Source organism: Eptatretus burgeri, chromosome 4 (assembly GCF_056783735.1).
Source record: "Eptatretus burgeri isolate ZD-2024b chromosome 4, Ebu_testis_v1, whole genome shotgun sequence".
In the NCBI taxonomy this organism is placed as follows: domain Eukaryota; kingdom Metazoa; phylum Chordata; class Myxini; order Myxiniformes; family Myxinidae; genus Eptatretus; species Eptatretus burgeri.
Window position 1 is genome coordinate 133,968,371 of NC_140964.1, and position 13,388 is coordinate 133,981,758.

Genomic DNA, 13,388 nt, shown 5'->3' on the forward strand with positions numbered 1-13,388 from the left:
ACAGAATTTAAAAAGCTTGCCTAGTTTCGGAGATAATTTTTTAGACGATTTCCATTAGCGGAGATATTTTGACGTCATAACTTCTTTTTCTCGGAGGAATTTTCAAAATCGGAGATGGTTACTGTCTGCGCAGGGTATTTTTACAGATATGTGCCAAGTTTCAGGAAGTTTCGATGAAAACTGTAGGCTGTGAAACAAAAAAGTCCACAAGAAGAAGATGAAGAACAACAACGTGAGTAAGACTTAGAGATCCTCCACGAGGATCTAAAAATCAACTGTGATATCATTGGATGTGGAGAAGGTAACTTCAAGAAAAAGAAGTAAACAGCACTTTGGTAAGAAAATAAGCTGGCTTTCCTCCTTGCAGACAAAGGGCATAAAACTCAAGTTCCAATCATGTGCTGCCTTTTTGGCTGCTGGTTGCATCATTGGTGAGGGGCGCAGTTATACCGACCGCTGATGCAGTGTCCCTATTACCAGTCTATTGGTGCTCATTTCACCGATCTCGGAAGGATGACAGGCTGAGTCAACCCCTTGGTGTTAATTCAGTGGAAAACGGAGCTCGAACTTAGGACCCGAGGATCCCAAGCCACCACCCTAACCGCTAAGCCAACATCAGGCTCTTACAACTCAAGTGAGGAATCGAGAAGAGTACAATTTTAAATTGAACGCCATTTTGATCGATGTCAAGACCAAAATCCCTCTGCCTTTGGAGACAATGCTGGTTGAAAACAAACAAACAAACAAACAAACAAACAAAACTTTATGGTATCATTGCAAAACATAAAATCTCCAACAGACAGCCCTACTGCACCAGGAGTATTGATGATGATGAGCAGTGGTGAGACTGCACCAATAATATGACACCTGAAGGTTCACAAAGATGGTGTCCCTCTACGAGCTTATCTCATTTGTTGCACCGACCGATAAATTGCAACGATTCCTGACGGGCCTTTTTGTCACAATGTTGGCAAAAATGATCGCTTGCTCAAAGAGTCTGTAAATAACATCAAATTTGATGATTTTCTTCTTATTTGTTAATTTTTTTTCGAAGATTGAGGTTTTATAAGAAGAGAGATTGGTTGAAGGTTATGAACTAAAAGTGGGGTAGTGGGACAACAGTTGGACACAATATGAAAAGGAATGAACGAACAGGAAGAGAGGACAGAGGGGAGAGCAATCACAGCAACCCGCGAGTAAGGGCATTGGGAAAGGTAGGATTAATGGAGGAAAAACAATTGTGGGTAAGTGAGGCGGATAACATGTGAAAGTGTGGTGCACCACCTTGTTGAGGCAGGGAAGTTAAGTATGGGATAAAACAGCCTCAGCAAAGTGGTTCCATAAATGTGAGAGCAGAGAAACCAAAGAGTTGAAGTGGGCAGTCAGCCTGGAGTTTTGGAAGATTATGCAGGAGTGGGTTAATGGCTCGAACACGTGCATACAGGAGCTGCTGGGGAGGGTCAGAGTACTGAGAGCAGATAGCTAGACCCGGTGACAGATATGCCACTAAACTGCCTGTGAAGTGAGAGAAACAGACCTTGCACTTTGGCTTCATTGTGAGAGATGCCAATAAGGTTGAGTGTTTTAGATTCCACAGCATCCAGGAGAGGGAATCAACGCTGGCTGGGTTACTAGCCCATAAAAGAGAGCCGCACTCCATTGAGCTTCAGACAAAGGCCATTTAGTCTGAGTAGTTCTGATTCAATGAAGGAAAGACTTTGAATGATGAAGGATGCTCAGTTTCCATACAACTTCATAAATCACTAGCGACTGTGTTGATAAGAGCCTGTAGTAATATTAATAATAATAATAATAATAATAATATACTAATAGCTAATAACAATAGCCTCATATTGACAACAAGAATAATACAAACAGCAGCAATAATGTTGACTACTATAATAATGATATATCATCATTATTATTATAATGCTCATGTTCAAGAGATGTACCATTTCTGATAATACAATGCATTGCGTATAATAGAAGTTTAATTGGGGGGGGGGGGGGGGGAACCTTGCTAGTCCATATAAACGAAGCATGAACTGCATTATGTATTTAATAGAATGCAGCTTTGCTGTGAATTGAGCTGCTTTGTGTCCTGTTGTATCTTGCTGTGTTTTGTTGCTCTGCCAGGAGAGGAATCTTGGTCATTGTGGTGCAGCAAGGATATGGCACGTACCATGTGGCTAGTTTATATAAATTGATGATGATTGGCAATGTAGGCAATGCTTTGCTCAAATGATTTATGACATTACCCACCCTCTCACTTTAAAAACAAAATTATGTCTTGTGCCTTGGGATACAGCCAATGCATGAAAACAATTGTTGGCTCAATTTGTAATAATGATCCACAAATATCGGTGCCGATGTAATGGAAGGCATTAAACCTCTTAACTTGGTGAGGCAGTGTGGCACAGACCAAACCCCATAACAACAAAAGCTGTAGTGCGACCTGTTTGTTACAAGCGTTGTCGCCCACACAAACAAATTGCCTATGCTCCACTGAGCACCAGTTCGGAGGTGGGGGTGCGGTCAGGCTCTTTCCATCCTGAATATGACATGATGCCGACATCGTGTGCATATGAAAACCACCACATCATTTCCAAACGAGGATAGCGTCCACAGGGCTACTGAGGTCTTTAAAGACTGAGATGAAATGGAAACAAGAAAATGAATGCAAAACTTCCGACTGGTTTCATCCTTCTTTGGGCTCATCATGATGGCATACTGCAAAAATTGCTTTTATATACAGCAGAAACATACATATATACATACATACATACATATGCCTGGTGTTGGCTTAATGGTTCGAGTGGTGGGCTTTGGATCCTAGGATCCAAAGTTCAAATCCCACTCGGCTGTTGAATCAATACCAGGTGAGGTTGACGCTGCTTGTCATCCTTCCGAGCTTGGCAAAATGAGTGCCAGCATGCTGGTATCCTGTGTCGGAGTGACGACCCATCCAGGATTGTGCCCAATAGCCAAGGAGACTGCTTTGGCAGCACCAATGCTCTGCACAGAGTCTGGTCCCAATTGATGGACGAATGGAATATTGTGTCCATCTGAATTTTGACATCCTCAAAGTACACTTCTCATGACACCTTCTTGAGAATGAAGTTGTGGGTGTTTCAACAGTTAGTGTTGTATTGGAACACAGACAGCTGCTATGCTTTCTTAGATATGTACTATGGATATCGAGATTTTTTTTTTCTGTTTATACTTTAAGTTACTGAAAAAAGATGTCGGGATGGGCTTTGCACATACTCATGTCTGCATTGTTTGCATACTTTTTGGCTTCGCCATTCCTCCATGCTTTTGCATGATTTTTTTTAAACTACTTATACTTGTTACCCTGCGCATGCGAAACGAGAAGTGGGATGAGGCAATTGGTTCACTTCTGTCCGTCCATCCGTCCGTCCACAAACGTCAGTTTATGATCGAGGAACTACTAAATTTAAATTGAATGTCCGATTTTGAACACAAATCGGAAAACAAACCTGTAGTTTTTACATTAACTTGGCTCTGAATTTGTCCATATCGCACGTGTGCACAGAGGAGTGACATCATATTTTACTCTGTCTGCCTGTCTGACAGTCAAACAAAATTAAAAATCATTCCAAACAGGAAACTTACTGGTTTTTCGACATCTTAAAGGTCACAAACAACAGTCAAGAAGAACTACCTGTTAGATAAGTTGGTGTAAAAGCCACACATCAATGGTGGTAAACCTCCAGAATAAAATTTATTTTATCCGACCTTTAAAATCTTTATTTTATTTCAATTTCATTATATACTTGAACACTAGTACACAGATCACAGTCTTAATGCTTCCAAACACAGCACTTGGACATATTAAATAAGGTGGTACATAAAACTACAAAGACGACGATAAACTTCTGGATTTCTTTGATACGACCTTTAAAATCATTATTTTATTTATATTGAATCATATATTTAAACACTGCGTGGCTAAGGTGTTATCGGAACTCTCGAGTTTATGTCCGTTTTTTTGTTCTGTGAAAAGTCTAACCATTAAATTGTGTACGTACTTTACCATGAATGAATCACCCATGTTTGAGTGCTTCTTCAATGTTGTATTTACAGTCACAATTGTTCAGCTTAATAACATAAATTATCGTCTCGCTTATATTGTCGGCAATCAAAGGAATACAGTAAATACAGTGGTTTCCATGATATGTTGGACTCTGTTGGCTGAAAAAGCTAATGGAATACATTTCTGCTGTAGAGAGAAGGGGATGGGTGACAACTGCAATGCCCATCCATCAGGCCAATACACTGATGTAGCATAGCCCTGATAGGATTCAGCAACAATGGGACGATCTGACTCGTACCTTGTTTATTTTTTACTGTGACGAGAGTTCCGAGCCCCATAAAGACACCGACATTTGCCCTTCTTGCTTGTTAATGTTTCCTGCCGACGTCTCTCACGACACGATTTCCATCAGGGTCCCCCCCCCTCATGTTTCCCCGGCGGTGGTGAAGCCGTGCTGTCACATTCTTCCAGATCTACCCCAATTACAGCAACCTTACACTACATGCTGTCACTACACACGGACTGGGCCATCACAGTTTGAGTTTACCTTCTTCGACTTTTTGCAGTTTTTTTGTTTGTATGGCACAGGGCTATCTTTCCAGTGATCCCTCCATACAAAGTCTGTGATGTTGCAAGCAGTTTGTGGCACGAAGCAAAACAGACGTTAACATTTTCTGAAGATTCTCATTTGTCCTCGAATAAATAATGCATATTGGCATCAATTCACAAATATCTTCTCGTTTCTCACTTCAACTTCATGCTTGAAAGTGCGAGGGAGAGATTGCATCAGCTCGGCCAGATAACAGAGTACACAATTGAATTCTCAATAAGTTAAGATCATGCTAAGTCTTTTGGACCATTTTGGTTAAAACGCAGTTGATTTGTTTTCAAACTATTTACTGAGTTTGAATAAAGACAACTAAACTGGTACTATGAAAACAAGAAAGAGCAATCAGAGATTGCAGACCCTCGTCAGCACTTGTTTTGGGTGGTGTATCTTATGTGGTAAATAAATGGAAGGACGTACTAAATGGAAGGTCGTTGATTGCAAATTAAAATTCTAAATGTGTAAAGGTCAAATGGTCTGAAAGTCTAAAGGTTGAAAGGTCTAAATGGGTCGAAAGGGGGTCAAAATGGTCTCAAAAAGGTCAAAGGTGTTGAATGGGTCGTAAAATGTTTAAAAAGGATCAAAAGATCAAAGGGGTTTACAGGGTACTATAGGGTCTAAAATGTATGAAGGTCTTAAGGTAGGAAGGAGTCTGAGGGTCTTCGGGGCTCGGAAGGGTCTATAAGGATCTAAGGGGTTAAAGAGGTCAAAGGTTCTAAAGTGTTTTAGGGGTCTAAAGGGTCTTGAGGGTCATAAAGGGTCTTGGGGTTCTGAAGGCTCTCGAGGGTTTTTAGGGGTCTTAAGAGTTTTATGGGTCTTCATGCATCTCCATGATGTTTGGGGTCTTTATGGTCTTCAGATGATAAAGGGTCCAAAGGGTCTAAAGGGTTTTAGGGTTCTTAAGGGTCCAATGTAATTTATACACATATGTTCTGTGCAGACAAAAAGCCTGGTGTTGGCGCAGTGGTTTGGGCAGCGGCTTGGGATCCAAAAGGTCCTGAGTTCAAGCCCCGTTGGGCCACTGAATTAATACACCAGGGGGTTGACTCAGCCTGCCATCCTTCCGAGGTCGGCGAAGTGAGTACCAGTGTACTGGGCCGGTGTATACCCCGGTTAATATAGGTGTACCATATCCCTGTGTCGTAAGAGGCGACCAGGGTTGCATCAGGAAGGGCATCCGGCGTAAAACATATGCCAAATCACTATGCGGATCATACGGATGATCCGCTGTGGCGACCCCTAACGGGAGCAGCCGAAAGAAGAAGTTCTGTGCAGACAAACAAGCAAACAAATAGACAAACAGACAAACAAACGGATCCAGATGCAATACCCTCTCTTCTTGCGAGGGTAATAATGCCTCTTTAGAACCCCAGCAATTGTTTCTAATCATGTAAGGTGCGGTGTTATACTTGAAAACCACCGATGAACAATGGATGGAGGTGAATGGTGTGGCTTAGCAATTTTTAATGTCCATCCCAACACACAGCCTTTATCAACCCTGTGATGAAACAGCCAGCATAAACTATACCTTGACAGGTTTTGCCTCCAGCATGCAACTGAAAACCAGGATGACAGGAGCAGCGAGGGCCTTGGCTTGTGTGCATGCAACGGTGCTCACATCCTCCATTATCAAATGCACAGCTGTCTACAATCTCGATCTCGATGCCTATGAGGGGGAAGAAGGCAAAGAGGGTCGCAATTAGTGCTGAAAATACTGGATAAAACTAAGTAAACAAAGGAAGTAAGGACAGCAAGAATGGAAAATATTTTGTATGGGATCGAGACAAGAAGAGATGGAAGCAGGCTTCCGCTTGAAACATGCGAAGGATGAACAAAATTATACAGACTCAGGAAGTCAATTAAATAAATGAAATAACTAGACGGAATAGAGATTATGTTGAACAAAAAATATATAATTAAAAGAGTGCAGCAAGGAATGGGTTCCTGGATTATCTAATTATACAATCTGGTTGAGCAGAGGAAGGGCAAGTAAGCAGAGAGTGCAGAAGACATTCATAACAAAAAAAAAACCCCCACAATAGACCATTAGGATGCAGTGAGAGGAGAAAACCTCATGACTTCATTTTCTTGCTGAGAGGTACTACAAATATATTAGTCTTGAACTATACTCATGCCTCCAGGGAGTGAGATGTGATGCAGAAGCAACAACTCATAGAGGGTAGCCTTACTCCTCGGAAAAGCTGATGAACACCTTTCACACTGACACAGCAGAAAGAGCATGTGCAAGAGCTCTGCTGATCTTGCACATCTTCATTCTACTCTGTTCAACCTATCATTTGCCCAAGGTCATCTTCAATTTGCTTGGAAGTCGGCCAACATCACTGCATTACATAGGTTGGCAGGATGGCCTCGAGGTATACACACCCACCTCGAGGCTGTCTCGCCAGGGTTTGAATCTTGGCCCGAGTATAAACTGTCATCCTGGTATTTCACAGGCAGGGTGATTCATCAATGTGTGTGTTGTCCATCGGGTGGACGTTAAACTGGGCGTCCCATTTGCCGGCATTAGTTGGAGGGTGTTGAAGATCTCAGAGTGTCCTTTGCAAAGACTCGGCTTGAAATCACCGGCACCATGAACAAATTCCAAATTCCTGTCCTAACTTTCAGAGGGTATTGCATCAGTAGCACGGCCACGATCTCAGCCAATGATGCTACCCTGCAGCCTTGTGCTGCATATGAAATAAGAAGAACTGTATCACATAAACACGGTGCAACAATCTTAAGGACAGACATATCTTATTTCCGATCATCAGCGAGGTCATGAAATCCATAATTGCAGCTGACATCAACCTTCCTTTCCTCCAATGGCCTGATCTCAGACCATCTGTTAGGAATCAGACCCAGTCACTCTACCCTGTAATGCTGCTTCTGCTCTCCCAACAATGGATGTGAGCCTTCAATTTCAGAGCAGGGCCATCTCTCGACATATCTTGAGCTTTCAATATAGTCCGTCAAACTCCTGCGTCAGAGGTGTCCATTCACACAGACCACTCTGAACCGGACGTCTCAGCTTTTTCTGGTTCGCAAAAAACAGAATCCCAGCAACTTAGATGATTTTTGGAAGGTCTTTAAAGAAGTGTGCAGCACCATTACACAAGAGTTGTTGTTCGTCTTTCGGCTGCTCCCGTTAGGGTCGCCACAGCGGATCATCCGTTATGATCCGCATACTGATTTGGCACAGGTTTTACGCCGGATGCCCTTCCTGACGCAACCCTGGTCACCTCTTACGACACAGGGACAAGGATTGGGTTTCGCCATGATTCCGGGCTGCCATACACCCTCTCATAGCGCGGCCCAGTGCAGAGCCCCGTCCTCAAGCGATCCTCCAACCCAAGCCTCTGAATAGCCGGATTACAGGCGCACGCTACTCTGCCCGGTCACCATTACACAAGAGTATATATGTAAAAAAAACATTTGAAAATATGCCGAGAAGAATTTCATTGGTTTCGAAGGAAAAGAGTAAACATACTCATTATTAGTTTATAACTTTATATCAGGTTATATTGTGTATAAATTTGATTATTTGTAAGATTTCTCTTTTTTTGTAAAGTAGAAGTTGCATTGAACACAAAGTTTTCGTTTCCTGATGCATCAGAATAGAAAAATGTAGAATATTGAAGACGTTTGCACAGCAGTGGAGATTGTTCTCATCAAACTTGTTTTCGTTAAGTTTTGGGGGTTATGTCGATACGTTTCCCCTTTTTAGAAAAAAACAAAAAACAAACTCTTGAATGTTATTTCACGAACGCCAACAACATTATTTCAATGGTTTTTCTCTCCGAGTATATGAGCCAGAAACATTAAATTATGATGACACATACGATGGCGCTGGTCATCCATATTGCGGCAGTTACTATAATGTGCAAACGTCCACTTTCAAAAAAATATATAAATGTAAACCTGCATTCAAATCTCATATTGTGCGTTACTCTTTCGATTAAAGGATGATATTGCTGCGGAGTCATGAAGCAAATCACCCATTATTGCTGCACACACACACACACACACACACACACACACACACACACACACACACACACACACACACACACACACACACACACACACACACACACACACACACACACACACACCTTGTGCATGGTAAGTTGGTACGTGTGAGTGTATGCACAACACGAGCACCCCAAGAAGCAAGAGGATATGAAAAAAATAATTCACAAGCCAAGTTATTTTCACCAGACTCATGCATGGAGGGCTCACATCTGTGCTTCAGGCCAATGCAGGATTACGCGTGATTGATGCAAGATGGCACCACCAACAATCCATTCTCATCTCATGCTCGATTTGCTAAACAACATGCAAATGTGATGTGAGAAAAAAAACAAAAACGACAATGTTTTATATGTGTGCTAATGATTCAAAAGTGGACTTTGGGAGTTCACTTGGATAACGATGAGCAACATCTTTACTCGACAATTGCCAATCAACATGTTCCCAATAAAACCTAAAATGTGAATTTGGGTAAAAACACATGCTGCATGAACATTGTCCACAAGGAAGGAATGTATTTTGCTACTTTAGCTGAAGTCGGTTGTGGTGCTGTCTGCTCAGATGTGAATTAAAACAGAATGCAAGGCAGCACAATAACGGGTGCCCAGCGGCAACAAACAAAATATAATAACCAAGCTCAGAATGTGGTGTGTACAAAGCGTGTGTGTGTGTGTGTGTGTGTGTGTGTGTGTGTGGTCCCCTGAGTTCAAATCCCGCTCAGCTGTTGAATTAATACCAGGCAGGTCTGTGTATATATATATATATATATATATATATATATATATATATATATATATATATATATATATATATATATATATATATATATATATATATATATATATATATATATATATATACACAGCTCTGGAAGAAAATAAGAGACCACTCCAAAAAATATTTAAATCAGCAACTCTACATGTATGGCAGCCATTCTATTCCAGTGTCTGTTGAATTCCAACACAGCAACACCTCATTCTACTTTATTGAGTTACTGATTAGGTGATCACCTGAACTGAATCTTATTTAACAAGGAAAAGTATAAAAACCACTGCTGTCATCACTATCCTCTTGCAATAGGACCAGCTGGATGGCAAAAACAGTGCTAGTAGTACCTCAAAAGTAATTGGAATCAAAAAAAAAATAACTCTTGACTATGCCAAAAGAGTTGAAAAGAAAAGTTTTGAGTGAGGAAAAGAAGGGTTCAAGTCTGGCTTTACTGGCAGAGGGATACAGTGAGCGTCACGTTGCTTCCATCCTTAAAATTTCAAAGACGGCGGTTCATAAGAACAAGGTCAAGCAGCAGACATTGGCGACAACAAAGCTACAGACTGGCAGAGGGTGAAAACGACTTTCCACTGACCCGGATGACCGCCAACTCATTCGAATGTCACTCAACAACCGTAGGATGACATCAAGTGACCTACAAAAACAATGGCAAACGGCAGCTGGGGTGAAGTGCACGGCGACGACGGTTCAAAACAGGCTCCGAGGGGCAGGGCTGAAGTCGTGCAAAGCAAGAAAAAAGCCCTTCATCAATGAGAAGCAAAGAAGAGCCAGGCTGAGGTTTACAAAAGACCATATAAGGATTGGACCGTAGAGGACTGGAGTCAGGTCATCTTCTCTGATGAGTCCAATTTTCAGCTTTGCCCAACACCTGGTCGTCTCATGGTAACCCTGGAGAGGCCGACAAGCCACCGTGTCTCACACCCACTGTGAAACTTGGTGGAGGATCGGTGATGATCTGGGGGTGCTTCAGCAAGGCTGGAATTGGGCAGATTTGTCTTTGTGAAGGAGTCATGAATCAAGCCACGTACAAGGTTGTCCTGGAAGAACACTTGCTTCCTTCTGCTCTGACAATGTTTCTCAACTCTGAGGATTGGTTTTTCCAGCAGGACAATGCTCCATGCCACACAGCCAGGTCAATCAAGGTGTGGATGGAGGACAATCAGATCAAGACCCTGTCATGGCCATCCCAATCTCCAGACCTGAACCCCATTGAAAACCTCTGGAATGTGATCAAGAGGAAGATGGATGGTCACAAGCCATCAAACAAAGCCGAGATGCTTGAAATTTTGCGCCAGGAGTGGCATAAAGTCACCCAACAGCAATGTGAAAGACTGGTGGAGAGCATGCTAAGACGCATGAAAGCTGCGATTGAAAATCAGGGTGATTCCACAGAATATTGATTTCTGAACTCTTCCTAAGTTAAAACATTAGTCTTGTGTTGGTTAAAAATGAATATGAACTTCTTTTTTTTTGTATTATTTGAGGTCTGAAAACATTGAATCTTTGTTGATATTTTGACCAGTTGTCATTTTCTGCAAATAAATGCTCTAAATGACAATATTTTTATTCGGAATTGTGGAGAGATGTTGTCAGTAGTTTATAGAATTAAACAAAAATGTTCATTTTACTCAAACACATTCCTATAAATTGCAAAATTATCAGTTTTTCTGGTTTTACTGTGGTCTCTTAATTTTTTTCCAGAGCTGTATGCATAAACATGTGGAGTGTGACAAGCACTACGCTCATCTCCATTGAAAGTAATCCTACACCAAAGCATCACCTCCAATCAGGAGGCATCGGCTCGGCAATTCTGTCAAACAAACATTGCATGGTCAACATCAGCTAAACATCAAACAGAGCAGCCGATCTGGATTTTGGGATTGTTTGCCCTTATCAGGACGGCATACTGATAAATATGTAGCCAATGATGGCCACATTCGTCGTTTATAGATTGGAGGCACCTCTTAACTGTTATGGTGAGCATTGCCACGGATTATGTCTCTCACGCTAAAATCACACAATCCGCAAAGAACAACCATCCCTCTGCCACCCAGACAATTGTTCCCACGAATGCAAACCATTCAACCAGAAGACACGTGATGCGATCGGCGGGTAAATCGAAACAGGTGGAGTGTGACGAGCACTCCTCCAATCTCCATTGGACATCGTCCTACACCAAATATCTGCCATATATATATATATATATATAAATATATATATACATATACATATATATATATATATATATATATATATATATATATATATATATATATATATATATATATATATATACATACACATACGAGGTCCATCGAAAAAGTAACGGGACTGAGCCTGCTGAGTGCTCCACTTCCACAACTTGAATGAACTGGTTGCGTCACAGTCTTTTGCAACATTCCAGCAATATATATGATTGGTGATGGTTGACTGCACTCATTGTGTGATTTTTACAGGTCATGCTTTACACGTTGTCCAGTCAGAGTCGTCGTGCTACGAGCCATGAGCAGAGGGACAATCTGAAGTTTCTTGCCAAGTTTGGCAAAACACCTTCCGAATCCTTCGCAATGCTGCAGCAAGTCTACGGGGAAGAAACGATGTCACGTACACATGCATTTGAATGGCACAAGAGGTTCAAAGAGGGACGGGAGGAGGTTGAAAATGATCCACGGTCTGGAAGACCTTCAACGAGCAGAACGGCGGACAACATCGAGCGTGTGAAGCAGATGGTGCGCGCAGATCGTCGACTCACGGTGCGGATGATTGATGAGGAATTTTCCATCAACAAGGACACTGTCTGGAGCATCATCACTGAAAATCTCGAAATGCACAAGGTGTGTGCAAAGATGGTTCCCAAGCTGTTGTCCAAGGACCAGAAATAGCAGAGTCACTGTCTGTCAAGACATTATCGAGCGCCTCGAGGACGATCCTGACCTGCCCGGGAGAGTCATTACTGGCGATGAATCGTGGATGTTCGAATACGATCCCGAGACCAAACGGCAGAGTCAAACAGTGAATCAATATGTGTACAAGGAGATCCTCCGGCACCTCATGAGATCAGTCTGGGACAAGAGGAGGGATCTGTGGGAGAACAACGCCTGGTTGGTCCACCATAAGAACGCCCCTGCTCACAGTGCCCTGAGCATCTGACAGTTTCTCGCAGAAAGGAATGTGCCAACTCTGGAGCAACCCCCGTATTCACCAGACTTGGCCTCTTGTGATTTTTTCCTATTCCCCAAGCTCAAGGGGGTGATCAAGGGGCCCGATTTCCTGATGTGGAGGCCATCAAAAGGGCCGTGACGAAGGAGCTCTGGAGAATTCCAGAAGAAGCCTTCTGGGGATGCATCGAAGCATGGAAGAAGAGGTTGGATAAGTGTGTGAGACTGGAGGGAAACTATTTTGAAGGGGACAAGCTGTGATTTCAACATATTTTTTGGAATAAAATTTCTGCGAAGTCAGTCCTGTTACTTTTTAGATGGACCTCGTACATATATTGTTGCGGTTCTGGAAACCGCATCCCTCCAACACCAATAGTAGCCAACATACAGTGGTCCACAGTCAGTTATTTCATTAATGTACGTTCAGATAGTCCCTTCCTTCTTGTCTAACGGGTCGAACGGACAGTGTGTTGTGTTTCTCTCATAGCTCGGTCTGATTAAATCTCTGAACCTCATTCGTATTCTTTTTTCTCGATTCTGATGTAAATCTAAGCAAGGGGTCCTCGTGAACCAGCAGGCACTCCGCTCGGATTCCACTCGGTAAAAACCACAGCTACGCCCTTCACGTAAGAATGCATTCTCACAGAAGACCAAGGGCAGCCGTAGAAGCCAACAATAAACGCCAGCACTGCACGGAGAACGTTGCCCAAGCAACGACCCCCCACCCACTGATCAAGCGATCATA

The 13,388-nt window shown here is 42.4% G+C and overlaps 1 protein-coding gene across 1 annotated transcript in view; it reads right to left on the reverse strand.

Annotated features, from left to right (window-relative positions):
• The window catches only part of LOC147029162 (uncharacterized), a 341,518-nt gene that overhangs the window by 123,540 nt on the left and 204,590 nt on the right, over positions 1 to 13,388 (reverse strand). The window contains exon 10 of the mRNA XM_085880090.1: positions 6,193 to 6,330. Within this exon, the coding sequence (XP_085736216.1) occupies positions 6,193 to 6,330 (138 nt within the window). The remainder of the gene's footprint in view (positions 1 to 6,192; positions 6,331 to 13,388) is intronic.